The sequence below is a fragment of the Diceros bicornis genome, chromosome 3 (assembly GCF_020826845.1).
Source record: "Diceros bicornis minor isolate mBicDic1 chromosome 3, mDicBic1.mat.cur, whole genome shotgun sequence".
Classification (NCBI taxonomy): Eukaryota; Metazoa; Chordata; class Mammalia; order Perissodactyla; family Rhinocerotidae; genus Diceros; species Diceros bicornis.
This window is the reverse complement of record NC_080742.1, coordinates 42,079,504-42,096,387: the sequence shown is the minus strand read 5'-3', so window position 1 is coordinate 42,096,387 and position 16,884 is coordinate 42,079,504. Positions and strand designations below refer to the sequence as shown.

Genomic DNA, 16,884 nt, shown 5'->3' with positions numbered 1-16,884 from the left:
GTTTAGGCGCCAGGCGCGCCGCTTGCAGCCTTGGCGGCTGGCGGGGGCCGGCGGGCGTGGACGCGCTGCGTGCGTCCAGCCGGAGATAGGAAGTGGAACTCGGAGCGCGTGGCGCACACTGAGCGGGAGTTTTGGAGGGAGTTTGCATGTGGTCAGCGCTGGCCTCCTAAGCCAGCCCCCAGCTCACATTACACTCTATTTATAACCTCTCAGAGCCGTTTCCCCCTGAAAGCTGTTCTCTGGGACCACCTTCTTTTGGCTTCAACCTCTCCTACTCTTGACATCTGAGTAGTTCGGAGGGAAGCTCCTCCAGGTCCGAGTGTTTATATGTGAAGGAGGCTGGCCGCTGGGGCTCAGGACAGGGATTATCCGAGCTCTGCAGAAACGCGGGCGGTTATTGCTTTGGGAAGGGAAAAAGTCACACGGTTTTCAGTGAAAAGTGACAGAGGGTAGTGGCGTTTGGACTCGTCGTGAAGTCTTCTGCCTGGAACCCGAGACTTGCATGCTATGGAACACCCGCTCTTTGGCTGCCTGCGCAGCCCTCACGCCACCGCGCAAGGCTTGCACCCGTTCTCCCAATCCTCTCTCGCCCTCCATGGAAGATCTGACCATATGTCCTACCCCGAGCTCTCCACTTCTTCCTCGTCTTGCATAATCGCGGGATACCCCAACGAGGAGGGCATGTTTGCCAGCCAGCATCACAGGGGGCACCACCACCACCACCATCATCACCATCACCACCACCAACAGCAACAGCACCAAGCTCTGCAAACCAACTGGCACCTCCCGCAGATGTCCTCCCCTCCGAGTGCAGCTCGGCACAGCCTCTGCCTCCAGGCGGACTCGGGAGGGCCCCCGGAGCTGGGAAGCAGCCCACCGGTCCTGTGTTCCAACTCTTCCAGCTTGGGCTCCAGCACCCCGACCGGGGCCGCGTGCGCGCCTGGGGACTACGGCCGCCAGGCGCTGTCACCCGCTGAGGCGGAGAAGAGAAGCGGCGGCAAGAGGAAAAGCGATAGCTCAGGTAAGGATGCACCAGGCACCCTCGGCGAAAGGGGGCGGAGAGATGACAGGGAGGATTCTCGCACTATAGTGAGGCGGCAGGGAATATGGTACACGTCTTGTTGCCCTCTCTGACTCCCCGTCGCCAAATTCGGCGGGGCTGCTTTGGTCCTGTTATTTGGGGGCACGTGTTTCTCCGAGGGCGACACTGCAGCCAACAGCGCTAAGCCCTCCAAGGTTCAAACTAGTTTACCAGAGAGTTAAGAAAAAAGAACAAGTGACAGTATGTGAAATCGATTGCGAAGCGTGACCTTTCCTCTGAGCGATGGGGAGGGGAGTGCACCCTGGGATGCAGTGTCCGCTGGGCGTGCGTGCGGGTGCCGCTCCTTGACTTTTCCCTTGCAAGTTCCCGACTCCGAGTGGCTCGATTTTTCCCATCGTTAACTGGATTTCCAAATTATTGCACAATATTTGGAACTTGCAATGGAACTTGGCAGAGAGTATGAGAAAAAATAAGTTGTCGTTTTTTGAAAATATTCTGATTTCAGAGTTCTTTAAATAGCAGCCTATTCCAAATGGTAAAAATTTCCCTTTCTAGGGGAAGAAGACATAATCTAGGAATTCAGAGGATTTAAAGGAACGTATCAGAAAATTGTAAATAAATACACACTCAGACTCTTGAAGAGTGATGATTCTTAATAGTAGTTGTATTCGTGTGGTGCTAATTTAAATTTCTAAAGTGGAAAGTAAAATCCTCCTCCAACTGAGTATTATCGGAGACAAGTATGGGGAAACAAACGACAATCCGGGTAGTGCTAGTTCGCTATGTGCCTGAGGCTGGTGTGCGAGGGTGCACGCAGAAGGCGCTGATCTACGTAGGGATAACTCGAGCAGCCACGCAAAACGGGAAGCTTACTGAACGCGGAGGCTTGAAGGCACAGGCTGCCAACTAAATTGAAGCAATTTAGAGAAACTAAAGTTTTACGGACAATTCCTCAAAGCCGTTACTTATCTGTATCATTATGAAGTTGTTAAGATACTTGACGATCAGAGAATTTGTGAGTTTTCTTCTGTAGCTAATAGCGCAACATACGTCCTATCTTTTTGGAAAGGGTCATTTAATATAATATTTACATATTTTTCTTCCTTTGCGGAATTGGTTTAACAGTCCTAAGAAGGTAATTCCAGGTATTGGTTTGAAAGATTGGAAAATGTTTATCCTTTATAATGCTTTAGGTAAGATCCCACATAAATGACAATGATTGAACTGCATATTTCTCATGTGCCTTTGCAGCAATAGTATCATTTGTTCTTCAGTGTTAGTATGAGATGGATTCTTCTATCACAAACTTAAAATCTAACTTTTACTTTACAAGGTCAGAGGTGAACTTTTAATGCTCCATCACAAATTAGTTTATATCTAAGAAAGTTACCAGCAGTATCACTCATTTTTAATGGTTTTTACTAACCATAAGTGAAACTCTCTTAAGACAAAGTTAAAAGGTTAATCATAACAAGAAGGTTTCCATCTTCACCAGAAAAAAAGGTCATTTTTAGAATGCAGTGATCATTTCATAGACTCAGCATTTGATATCAGTGTAACTTTTTTTGGAAGCAGATCCCAGTTCAAATTGGTCAGCAGCACTTCTGCAATTACTAGAAGCTCTTACTGTTCATTTTACTTCTGCAGTGAGAAACCTATGTGATGGATTGTTCCTATGCTTCCTGAACTGAACCAAACACACCTAAGTTTCTTACGGCAAACTGAATGTTCATATAGGCACATGTTATTTTGGTTGGGGAGAAACAGAGAAAGTGGGATCTAAGAACTGGTGGGTTTAATTTAAATTTAAAGAATTTAAAGTGGGTTCCTTTAAATTATTTTAATAACAACTTTCTTAAAAAATTGGTTATATTAATAGTGCAACCCTGTTTTGGTGGGAAATAACCGTATAACAAAATAACTTTATTTTTACATGTTGAAGCTGATAATTAAAGTACTGAAAAAAACAAACAATCCCCAAAGTTTGCATCAGTTACATAAAGTATTAATAGATTACATCTTGAGTGGGAAATACAATTAGTCATCACCAAAGATAGAATCACTGGGGAGTTAGAATGAATATTTTCTTTGATGGGATATTTTGAAAGAACTTTTGACTATTTAAAAGGAAATTTCACAATAGTTTTTGGTTAAATCTATGTATGCTCATTGAAAATAAAATTTAGTGCCAATTTCACTGTTCAAGTTAATTAATATTTGTTAGCTCTCTAGGTAGATTTTAATTCAAGATATCTTTCTCCTGAGATGATATTGCATTTGGTCTTCCATAATTTACGTTCATAGTTATTTCATTTCATAGTATTATAAAGGTATCTTGATATAGCAGAAACTAAAGCAATGGAGGAAATCACTATAATTCTGATATATTATTAACACATAAGTCTCTCATTGCTTATAGCATGGTTTAATATTTAAATATTTCCAAAAAAATAAAATTAAATTAATTTCTGAATTCTTAAAACTAAAAAGAAATAGTATTAGATGAAAGTCACATCGTGTATAATAGAAATCATTTATATTTGTTAGGCAGTTTATAATTGCCACGTATTCTAGTTGAAAGTAAATGCAGTACATAAATCCAGGGCAAAGTCGGAACCAAAATTCTGTATCCTTGCGTCTAATACTCAGATTGCATGCATGCATGACTGTGTGAAATTCTAATAGAATTTTAAGCACCAGAAAATATTGAAAAACAACCTAAATTTTTATCCATGGTAATGATGCTGAAACTACAATATGTAACATTTTCCAGCATGCATTTACATGCATTTCCCCTTCCCAACACACATGAACACACACATATACAAACTCAAGAAGTGTAAGGGTCTAGAAACAAATATTTATGGACTTTAGGCTTCCATTATAGTTTATTGACAATTGAAAATAACCAAGTTTAATAGAAAATCACACTTTTTTTATGTGTCAAACATTTTTGCAACTTTGAACCTGCTATGCTTTCCAGCATTATTAGCCAAGCCAACATCTGCCATGCCTTCAAAGGAACTCTTAAAAAATCAAAACTTGACAACTGTACTTAAAACAATCTGTACAAAGCAGGTGATTCTGAAAAAATATCTATAAATAGTGTGAACTACTTGGCTTCAATTACGTTTGATTGTACTCCAAGCAATGAAGTAATAGGTATAAACTGCCCACTTTCAGTTAAAATAACCAAAATAGATTAATCAATCTAATTTTAGTTTTTATGTAGGTAATATACAGTATAAATATGTAAATATTTAATATTCAAATTAATTGAATGAATATAAGTACATATTTCATAAAAAATCAAAATTATATAAACAGGGAAGGAAATGATTTGAGGATATGCATTTTACCGTGTTCTGCATCGTTAGATTCTTGTAAAATTGAAAATATTTTATTTATTACTACAAGATCATAAAATATTTGTTGTCTAGTTACATCTGTCTATATGCTTGACTGTCCAGAATGACAGGCAAGTATTACATTAATAAGCTGGAAGTTAAATGCAGAGTAATGTCTTACCCACCTTAACTCTGATATTATAATTGTAATTTTTTCTAGATATTTCAATCATCATGTTTTCTAAACGAAAAAGTTATTTTATTATTCACCTCTGTGTTACTGGACTATAGCTTTTCAGCATTTGCTTTGTAATTTAAAAAGGAGTCTATTGGATCTTGATGATTATAAGAGAATATGAAACAATTAAATGTCTCAAATCTATGGAATAAAAAATACATCATTTTCAGTCTTTTTCTTAGAGTGATAGATTAATTTTAGGCATGAACATTTTTAAATAGTGACCTGACATAAAAAATATTCTAAGTACCATTGACCTACATGAGTATTCTCAAATGATTACACTCAAAAAGTCAAGAGCAGCAATTCCTTTAGAATTAAGGTGCTCTATTGTTGAAAGTCAACAATGAATGGAAGGAAGAATGCAAATAAAAATAGGAATAGTTTCCAGTTCTGTGTACATATCCTTATATAGTTCATTTGAAAATGAAAAGTATTAAATGCAAGGCTAAAACTTTCATTTGGGTTAAAAACCAGGTACTAAATATTTAAAATTTTAATCTTTGTTAACAGTAATTATCAATGGAAACCACTATGTTGGCACCTTGCAAACTGATCTCCACTAATAAACTGAAAAAGATATTTTAAGCATTACCTCGTTTTCCCTCTCTGTTTGAAGACATAGACCCTCCATCACAGCGTTGCAATTTATAATAACTTATAATATTTATTGTAAGACCTACACAGTGTAAGAAATTAATTTAAAACAAAAATGAAATAGCGAAAGGGATCAACCTCTTCCCTTAGATTTGGGGAAATTTGGGAGATTAATTCCGTATTTAATAGATGAATTAACTTTTTCATTTGAGAAAAAAATTTATGGATGAATAAATAGCTGAATTATGTAAAAAATCCCCACTTATAAATTTATTACATGTACTTGGCCTGGTAATGGTGCCAATTTTATTCATTTACTATCTTAAAATACATATATCCTAGGCAATGTTTTTCATTTACTATGTTAAAAATGGCAGCCAGAAACACAAAACAAAGATGTGAGGGCTTTTTAGAATTTTATTTCAAATGAGAAAAGCCAATATAATACAATAATATATTTTAGTTTTAGATTATGCTTACTTCACTAATTTATTTGTACAATTTCGGAGCGTGTCTCTTTTCCAAGCATTGCTATAATGATTACAACATCTATGAATGATAAATGCTAAGGATGGAAAAATATTAGAAAATAAAATACACAGGAATTCCTTAATTAATATTTGTTGAGTTAATAGTTGTGATTGATTTATCTCTCAAGTTTTCTATATTTTTGCCATTTTGTTTTTTATAATAAAACATTTTGTGGGGAAAATAGATTAGCACATGAAGTGAGACTATCAGGAGTAGCATTTTTTCCCCCTTGATTGAAATCCTAAAATAAGAAGGATTAATTCTTGAGTGGTCGGGTAAATTACATTTCATGGGTTATGGTATTAGTGATTGATTCCAATGGTTAAAAGAAAAAGAAAAAAAAAGATGAAACACAAACCAAGACCAAAGTCCACAAATTAGAAACTGAGGTAGGTATGATGCATTTCCTATTTAACATATTTAAGCAATAAAACACATTTTATTGTCACTATGTATTTCTTGACAGTATGTGCTTTAGTCATTAATATGGTTTAGTTATCAATAATAAGCTTTTTTGTAGAGGTTGTAAAGAAAGTGCTCCTATGACTATTTCTTGGAATAGCTGTATTAAGCTGAAACCCCCAAGTAGAGATGGAATAACACAATAAAGAAAAGTTGGTCGCAACGCTCTCTACGCTACTCCTAAATCATAGCCATCGGTGAGGTTCAAAATCTACTTGATATTTGAGTATCAAAATAACCTTGCGGAATATTTTATTGCTCTCATGGAGTAAAACTTACAATGATAAAGGTCATTCAGGTCTCAGCCTTCAATTTGCATTACCTGTGTTGAGGCAGAATTAATTTAAATCTGATGCCCTTTTCTCTAATGGTTTTCCGCTTACATTATAAAAGTGTGGGGAATTTGTTTTCTCATTAAGAAAGTTATTTTATGATACAAAATAATCAATAATATATCTATTGAATCATTTGTATAAATTTCAGACGTTGTTATTATATTTCAGAGTAAATATTTCTATTTAAAACCTTTTGACATGTTTATTACTAAATTAACAGAAAATTACTTGATAAAAGTATACAATAATATGTGATTGAATGGGTCAAGTATTAATTTTCTTCTATATTTGGAATTTTAAATATACAATAAAAACATATCCCATTATTCATGAAACCTTTATTTATAATGTTACATTTTCCACAGCAATATAATGTTTCTTAATTTATACATCTTACTGTCTGTAAATTTGGTACTGTATATTGGAATATTGGTTTTCATAGGATTCTGAAAATATTTTATGATATGCTTTTTGGTCTCTTACATGTGCATATGAACAAGAATAATCAGGTAAAATTTGTATTATATGTATACATTTTTTCGAAAGGGTTTATATGAAAGTGAAAGTTATATTTATTTCAAAAATATAATCACTTTGCTCTCTCTATACTATATAGATTTAAATATTAATAAATTGGATCTTTAACTTACATGTTATTATTGCTATCCTACTTTTAAAAGTTATCACTACCTTAAAAGCTTAAGGATTTTAAAATATTTGTGTGTATTTTGGTGACTTAATTTTTACATCCTTGGAGTTTTTACTTTTACCGCAAATATAATTTTAGTAGGTAATAACTTGTAGTGGTAAAAATGTTAGGGTTTTGATTAAGGATTTAAATTCAAATATTGTTGCTCTTCAGAATTTCATAGAATCAATTCAATTTGAAGCTTTCAAATGTATTTAAATATCTTGTTTGTTTTCATAAGCTTTCTTTCTAAGATGTTATAGGTATGTTTCTTGAAGCTTGGATAGGCTATATTCCTTGAAATTATGAATATAAGATGTTTATTTTTCATGGTTTTTAGTTTCTACTGCATTTTGGTAGAAAGATTAATGGTAAAAAGAAAGCAGGGAGGGTGTTGGATTAACTAGGACATGGCAGCTATACTTAAAGCACACTTTAAAATAATACATTTATATAAAGATATATGAACACTAAGAGAGAAATAGAATTCCAAATTTAATTTCTTGATAACAGATTATCTGCACTAGAACATTCACATTAGAGTCTCTAGTATGATGTTAAATGTTCCAGTTACAAAATAAAATATTAGGCTTGAAGCATATACAGCTGTGTGGAGAGCTCAACGGGCTGAAGCTGGTAATCAATGATAGTCATTAAAGCGAAATATGTCAACTCCCCTGCAGCTTTTGTTTTCTTTTGTTTTTCTCTTCCTCTAGCTCATTATTCTCCACACAGTTGAAGAGATTCCCATAATGCTACAAGAAAAAAAATTCTCCAGTTATCTTACATGACTGTGGGCAAGAAAATGATTAAGATGAAGTCATTTCTCTCTCAGGCCCTGCGGAAACCTAGAGGAGGGTCCAGCTTAGGTTGGTGGATGCCAGTAGAATTTTAAAGCCCTTGAATTTTGCTCTTTGAAAATATAGTCTTAAAGCTTTGCCAGAAATGACACCCAAATCAAAACTTATTTTTGCAAAGTGATAGTTACTTGCAAATGTAGTGGTGAAATGTATTCAATGTCTGTAGAGGCAGCTTCTTACAGTGTCTGGACTGCACAGTGAACTCGTGGATGATTCTTCTTAGCCTCCTGAAAAACTAGCAAACTAAACCAAGGTGTATTTTTATTAGTTGAAAAAAAAACTTTAAATGGGCCGTGACTTATCAGATGAACAATGAATACCAAGTAAATTTCACAAGTGATTGATTTTATTTTGATAGCTAAAATATGTGGTTCAGGAAAATAGAATCATGCCATCAGAAACTTAGTGGGAACTAAATAGATAAAAGGTGGCATTGATTTTGCAGGACACCAGTAGTTTAGCAAACAGCTTTCACGTTTTAAGAACCATCTAAAGAGAGCTTTACTACTAACCGGGTAGATTGAAATTAAGTGACATCTCTGTATTTAATATTTTTCAAAAGTAAAATGCGCTCTCAGTATGTTTACTGCCTTTAACAATTAAAATCTCCCCAACTACAGGCTACGTTTACTTTGGGATTTTTTTTCTTATTTGAAATATAAACGGGTCTGAATGCATTGAATTAGACAGCATTTAGATGTAAACTATTGAGACAGATTGAAATGACAGGCAAGCCAGAGGTTAGGCATCCAGATCTGGGGCCTGCTGCCACCCACTTTTCCAGGATTACCATCTTTTGAATGTCAACCTTCAAATTCAGGGAATTATAGATACCTTTTCTTCCAGAACTATTCTTTGTTCCTGAAAGTAGAGATTTACCAAGTTTATTCTTAGATAATCAGATGCTTGGGAAAACAGAAAGAAGCAGCAACACTTTTTTTTTGTTTTTGCATATTTAGCCATTAATTGATAAATCATAAAGGATTTATCTTATTTCTCAGTCAACCTATCAGACAAAGAAATAGGTGGTACATTCAAAGAGATAATTGAAGAGAGTTTGATGATGACTATTTGATGGTGGACACTATGTAGGGAAGCAACGGGAAATGGTGAATCACCCAGGGTCTGCCCACAACTGGAAAAGATTAGCTCCTGTAAATCTGAGGGGACAAATAGAGGGAGCTTTTACAATAATCCAGAATCCAGTAAGAGCAGCAGGACAGAAGCCTTCTGGCAAAGTTGGAAACTTAGGTGGACGATTGCAGCTGATATCCAGTCATCTGTCTTCATGCCTTCCAGTCTCCTTCTGTTGCCTCCCATTGGCCAAACGTAATCAGAAGATAGAGAAGCAGAGCCCACGAGTCTCAGTGGATGAAGTTTATAGAAGTCAACCCACAAGGAATGCAGGCCACAGAAGAGAAATGTTGAAAGTAGATCTGGGAGAACACATCTGTCTCTCTTACCACCTGTGATTAACCTCTCTGTACCTTAATTTGCTAAAAGTTAAAGTGAGTTAATAAACATAAAGCACTTAGAACAATGTCTGGCTCAGTGAGTGTTAATTGTTATTTTTATCATATATCAATGTAAGTACAGTTATGTTGTGGTGTGCACCATCTGAAAACAATCTCTGCCTTATGTTGCCTGTTTATTTGTATTTTACTACTAATAGTGTATAGGAAATGTTGCTTGCCTAAAAGATTGCTAAAGATTTAAAATAATCTGCAATGGTCCCTAGAGTTGTAAATTGCATGCCATTTTCCTGAAATGTATGGTGAGTTCTATACCAAGTTGTGTAAGAGACTCAAGTTGCCTTCTCTTAAGGTGAGGACTTAAGACTCCCATTCCGTAGCCTCTTTGGCTTGGACATCTCCTAACCTTTCTCAGGTGTCTCCTGGCACTTCTCCCTCAAACACCTGTTTTCAAGAGGAATGTGCAGAGGGGCATTTAGTCAAGAGGGACAGAACTTAAACCAAAGGGATTTAAATATGACAATGAAATTTCAGGTCTCTGTTTCAGTTGTTAACTAGAAGGTTGGGCATGACATTTTTCTGCTGTATTACAAAGTGTATTCCACAGAGAATTGATGTATTGTAGCTCTTTGTTATTTTTGATGGTTCTATTCGGAGACCCTCAAGAATGGCAAATATCACAAAAAACTAAATATGTATTATCTTTCACATAAAATGCAGAAAAACAGTTTTATTGTGGTAATAATTTATTTTTTTCAAAGAAAATAATTTGTGTATTTATTTATATTTAATAAATTCTTGAGAATTATTGCTTAGCTTGAGGTGATAGAGAACAACAAAACTTGCCTGAGTTGCAAGTCCTGGACGATTGACCACTTTCACTCTATTTAGCTTAGTCACCTCTCCTACACCCACTGTTCAATGTGGGGAATTTAGAAATGTATTTCAGAGAAATTTTAAATTATTATATGTGATAGTCTGTGACAGTTGCTTTTGAATAAACAGTAGGATCAAATGCTGTATTAAAATTCTAAGTACCAAGAGTTAACTTTTTCAAATCTCCTAGATTCACAGCAATTTATTCCCTAAAATGAGAGAAGTTCAAAGGGCTAGCGGTTGCTTCTCTGTTAGATAATGGGAGGCTTGGGAGGGAGTAGGGAGAGGGGTACAGGAAGAGGAACAAAACAGTCAATGTTCAGTAATACACACCAGTGACAAGAAGGGGCCAACTGTATTGTCTAGTTCGTTCCTCTTGAGTTTCAGAGTAGGCTTGATTTGTCAGTTTTCTTAACGAGTTGTAATCCACAATGTTTAAACAGATCATGAGATTCAGTGATCGAAACACTAGAAGAGATGCAAGGCATCACCCAGTTCAATGAGTGTATTTCCTAGATGAGAGACTGCGCCCAGAGGAGTTAAGTAATGTCTGTCCGTTCAGCCAAGTAGTGGCAGCTGAACTTCCATATCCTGACTTCAGCCTAGTGCCCTTAAAAGGAAAATCTCATAAAATATTTTGAAGCCTTAAGTTTTTAGTCTTCCCAATAAAAATAAATTTCAGCATCATTTAAAATGTTGGCTACTGCTTTTGAGTGAATAAAATGGAATTTGACCAAGTGCTTTACTTGGGTGTAAACCACCTCTCTCTGATTTTATGATTACCTCAGTCATTTTTCATTCTTATTTTGTGAATATGAACACTGTTGTACTTTCTTACTTTCAATTTTCTAATGATGTAGTTCTTGTTATCGATTACTAATGTGCCTGCATATTTTTGACACCTTATACAATGAACCAAAGCTTCTTAAAGTTTAATAGCTGGCAATGTGCAAATGGACTTTGCTATATTATGTCTATAAGTAATAGATATTTATGTAAACAGAAGCATATTTTGGGCAGCCGTTTGTGAATTGAAGGATCTGTTTTCTGTTTTAAAATGTTTAATTTAATAGAAGTAAATTTTGTTAAATTGAGCTTTACCCGTAATGTATTTTCCTTTTTGTGTTCAAAGTAACAAATACCTACAGGTAGACACGAAACAACTCTCCCTTGTCTCAAGTCATTAACTTTATCTCCATTCTTAGATAAGTATTGATTTTATTTTTTTTAATTGAATACAATCTTCTTGCATAGAAGATACTCAAAAATATTAACAGTTGGCCATTTTGTCTTTGCTTACCAGACGTGTCTTCCTTGTTTCTCCTCGGCTCCTGCCCACACCCATCTTCCCCACAATCTGTAAACACCAAAACCATCTGCTCCTCCCCAATACAACTGACCATATAACCTCTGGAACACACTAACACTGACCCCTCATGCTAATTCCAGATCCTTAGTTCTAACTAGACTCTCAAAACACAAAATTAAGCATGAAAAATGTAGTTGGTTCTTCAAAGAGACTTTTTTTTCCTTTTTTGTCCAGACACAACTCCATTACCAAAGTAATAAAAAATAATTTCTCTTTTACATAATTTTAATTTACATTCAAAATGCCTTCACATTAATGGTCTCAATTGATGGTTTCTCTTTTTCCACTAAAGTTATATTCAGGACTCAGTTATGCTGCTTCTTCCTACACAGCTCGGCCCAAATCCATTCTGTTCCACATCCTTCTCTATTTGTTTTCCTGTTCCTACTTTGATGTCTCTTATACTTCATTTAGTTTTCTCCCCGGGACTCCTTATGTAGCTCTCTTCTGAGTATCTTTACATCTTTTCATGTTTCCCTAATGTAATCGTATATTCAACATATAGTAATATTTTGACTCTGTCATTCCTCTTCTTGGAAGTCTACATTAAACTGAAATTATTCCACACTTACAATGTGAATGTTTAATTATAGGCTTTGATGTATATGACACATGGAGTGGCCAATGTCCACCAATGATACACTGCTAGATTTTACCTGTACTGATTCTTGTACGCAACCAAATTTTGTTTACTATCAGATATATACATCTAATATATATCATATAATATATTATATATAATTAAATATAATATATAATTAATATATAACACAATCTCATATATATTTTATATAGAATCAGAAAGATAGACTTAGAGCAGTATTTTCCTCTCAAAGTGATCTCTTCATTTAGTCTTTGGAACACAAGGCTAAACATTAGTTTAAAACAATGTTCTGATACTTTCTAATGTAGGTACCTACATATATATAGTTGTAGCTGCATTCAAGAAGTTTTCCGTATTTTCTGCATCTCCCATTTAGTCAAGAACACCTAGTGACATGCTACATATACTTACTATCTAATTTCCTTTGATAAGAACTTAGGGCTATAAATTATTGGGCTTCCATCTGCAATCTCCCAATTCAATTATTAAAGGCTTTATTGACCAGCTGGGAGGGTTTTGTTGATATTGGTTTTGCTTTTATTTTAACCAATGTTTCTTCAATAGGCTTGTTTATGCCTACCCCTTTAAAAAAAACTTTTTATTTTGAGAAAATTGTAAATTCACATGCGGTTGTAAGAAATAATACAGAAGGATTCCTTATACTCTTTACCCAGTTTCCCACAGTGGTAATATCTTGCATAATTATAATAAAATAGCATAACCAGTAAACTGATATTGATTTAATCCAGGAAACTGATACTGATATAATCTAGTAACCTTATTCAGATTTCGCTAGTTTTACGTGTACTTGTGTGTGTGTGTGTGTGTGTGTGTGTGTGTCTATTTAGCTCTATACTGCCTACCAGATTTATTTTGTATTTTGATCCTGTAGTCTATAATATCTTTTTCCAATATATAGTCATTATTTTCATTAAAATCTGGCTTGTGACACCTTCTCAGGTCAATACTACCCTACACTACTCATTGCATTTCCCTTACCACATTAGTGTCTATATATTGCATAATAATTCACTTAAATTTTACCTCGTGGTTCTCTTTGCTATTTTTTTGTTGTTGAGGAAGATTAGCCCTGAGCTAACAGCTGTTGCCAATCCTCCTCTTTTGGCTGAGGAAGATTGGCCCTGTGCTAACGTCTGTGCCCATCTTCCTCTACTTTATATGTGAGATGGCTGCCATAGCATGGCTTGATAAGCTGAGCATAGGTCTGTGCCTGGGATCCGGGCCTGCGATCCCCGCACCGCTGAAGCAAAGTGTGCAAACTTAACCACTACGCCACCGGGCCGGCCCCTCTCTTTGCTATTCTTATGTCACATGTCTCTAGTCTTTGATTTTGAATTAATGCACTCCCAAAGGAAAAGTCAGTGTCTTCTTTTTCTTTTAGTGTGCTATCTCCAGCATCAGGTTAGGTGCACCCAAGTCCTTGGTATAGAAATGCTTGGCACAGAAAATGCTTCACTAATGATGAATGAATTATCTATATTAGGGTTTTTTTGAGACTCTTGATTCCAGAAGTCAAGTACTAGGGAAAATTCAAAAGATTCTTGGGCAATCCATAGGAGAGTTTAATGAATATCCAGCTTACGTAATTATCTGTGTTTGTTTCTGATTGATTTTTATGGATACTGATTTTTATGGATACTTTCTCAAAGTGAAATACCTGTGATTACTAGGTATATATTTACCATTTGTGAATAAATCAGGACAAAAATAAATATGCATTTATTAAAAACTTTATCATAAGTCAGCAAAGAACATCTACATTTTAAAGGAAGGTGAGGGGCTGGCCCCGTGGCTTAGCGGTTAAGTGCATGCACTCCGCTACTGGCGGCCCGGGTTCAGATCCCAGGCGCGCACCAACACGCCGCTTGTCCGGCCATGCTGAGGCCGAGTTCCACATACAGCAACTAGAAGGATGTGCAGCTATGACATACAACTGTCTCCTGGGGCTTTGGGGAGAAAAAGGAGGAGGATTGGCAATAGATGTTAGCTCAGGGCTGGTCTTCCTCAGCAAAAAGAAGAGGATTAGCATGGATGTTAGCTCAGGGCTGATCTTCCTCACAAAAATAAATAAATAAATAAAGGAAAGTGTCTATATTTTCAACAATTTAGTGATTATTAAACCCAATTTCCTGTTAACGTATGGAAATGCCTCATTCCATTATTTTTGGGTGAGACATGAGATTCTATAAACATTTTGTGAGGTTATGCTGTGTATTGTTGAACTTTTGCACAATGTAAACAGCCAAGTAATTGTAGTATTTTAAGTGTCTGTCTAACAAAGCCAAAAAATTAAATTAAATTTGAAACCCTTGGGCAATTGGAAAAAAATATGGAATATTAATCAATCTGCACTGTAGTATTGGACAGTTGCACAAATATAGTTGCTGATTTGAAAAAGAAAACTAGATTATTGTCAAATAAACTGAATTTTAAAAAAGAAATGAAAAGTTGCTTTTATGAGGACGTTGATATAATGATGCTGATTCAATCGATGATGGCTTGTCTATCATTCTGGTTTGAGTATGACTGGTTAACCATATTCAAACAATGCTACGTGATTGGAGAATGTAGATCTGAGACACTGACAAGCGACCACACATGAGGTGGCCTGGCCAGTAAGGGAAGAACAATGACAGTGAGGGGCACACAAGCCAACAAAATCATCTCACTTGTGGTTCTGAGCTTAGTCACATATCATATAAACTGATGAAAGGAAAGTTTTGCAATAAGCCTACTTGTGCAAGTGGGTTAGCATTTATTTCTGTAAAAGAATTAAAATGAATGCATATTGCAATACATTTTGGCATTTTAAAAAAATTCTGTTATCTATAACTCTGATACTGATTCTATTTCAATAATTCCTTCAATTCATAAAGAAAAATATCTTTCAGATTCTCCATGCTTCTGGCCTTTTTCATTAACGTGGTGTCATAAAATTTCTTTATTCACACCAGTAACTCTCAACACTGATGTTATGTTGGAATGATCTAGACACTCAAAAAATACTGATGCCTCATGGATTATGATTAAGTTAAGCTAGTTTAGAGCTGAAATTTTTTAAATTTTATAATGAAAAATTATGGCATTAAAAGAAGAGAGAAAATAGTATAATAAACCCTCATGTGTCCATTATGTTCAATATTTATCAACACATGGCACTCACATCTCACTTCTCCCTCATTTTATCTCAATTATTTTGAAACAAATCTCAGGTATTTTATCATTTCCCTGGTCACTGGTATTTTTAAAAAACTCCTGAGTGATTCTAATGTATAGCCAAAGTTGAGAACTACTATTTTAGGATATTCCTGTTTCTAGGTTGAAAAGTTCTAAGAGGCAGGGACTCTGTATTCTAAATCTTATCCTTTTCTGCACATGCAGAGCAATGTCAGACATGGTTGCTCAATAAAAATTACAGATTTACTGGAAATGGTCATTTGTATATCTGTGTGTATCACCAATAATCATAATACTCTCCTATGCTGTGTAGTATGGTAGCCACTAGCCACCTATGGCTATTTAAATTTTAATTACTGAAAATTAAATAAAATTTAAAAATCAGTTCCTTGGTATCATTTACCACATTTCAAGTACTCACTAGCCATATGTGACTACTGGCCGATGTATTGAACAGTTCAGATATAGAAAATTTCCATCTGTTAGAAAGTCCAGTTGAACAGGGCTTCTTGACAAAAAGACAAACTTCCTTACTCTTTAGCCACTGAAAGAGTCATCAAGGATGAGAACCTCCTCAAGTGGACAAAGAGATGATGAGAATTCAAATACCACATTAGGCCAAATACAGTTAAAAATTAACTGTAAAAGTTGAAGCATATCTGAAAGTAAAATGTAAGGAGTATTATTGTGCTAAAACACTTTTTGGGTAAATGCTTGCTTTACTCAACCAAATGTTTACAAAAATAAAACACATTCATGGTTTTGAAGAGGCCAAAGTGTATCCTAATTTAATTATTAGTCAAACATAATGGATAAAACTGGGATTTGGACAGTTATCAAAATAAAAGCAAAATCAGAGATATTAAATTATTGAATTATAAATACAGAATTAAAATGAAGTAAAATACAACATAATGCATGTGAACACTAAAAGAAATAGAATTTTGGAAGTGGGAAGGCAAACAATGAAAACATATTCAAAAATGTAAGGTCAACTAGGGAGATTCTTCCAGGCCTCTTGAGGAATAGGGAGGAGAACATTTTTCTGGGAAAGGGTGGGGAACATGCCAGGAATTAGACTAGATTTTCCAGGGAGAAAATATGAAAACTTAATAGAATCAGAAAGTGGCAATTAATGACAAAGAATTATTAACTTTTAAAGCCTCTCAAAATATTTGTTCTTTTATAGTTCCCGGTCTGAATTCCAGAATTGCAAGTCAGGTAGCTGACAACCAGAAGAGCCTATTAGAGGAGATTTTTAACTT

The 16,884-nt window shown here is 35.3% G+C and overlaps 1 protein-coding gene across 1 annotated transcript in view; it reads left to right on the top strand.

Moving 5' to 3' along the window:
* Positions 1-445: 445 nt before the first annotated feature.
* Positions 446-16,884, top strand: part of MEOX2 (mesenchyme homeobox 2) — a 61,314-nt gene continuing 44,875 nt past the window's right edge. Inside the window, exon 1 of the mRNA XM_058568792.1 lies at positions 446-1,021. Within this exon, the coding sequence (XP_058424775.1) occupies positions 508-1,021 (514 nt within the window). The 5' untranslated portion in view covers positions 446-507. The remainder of the gene's footprint in view (positions 1,022-16,884) is intronic.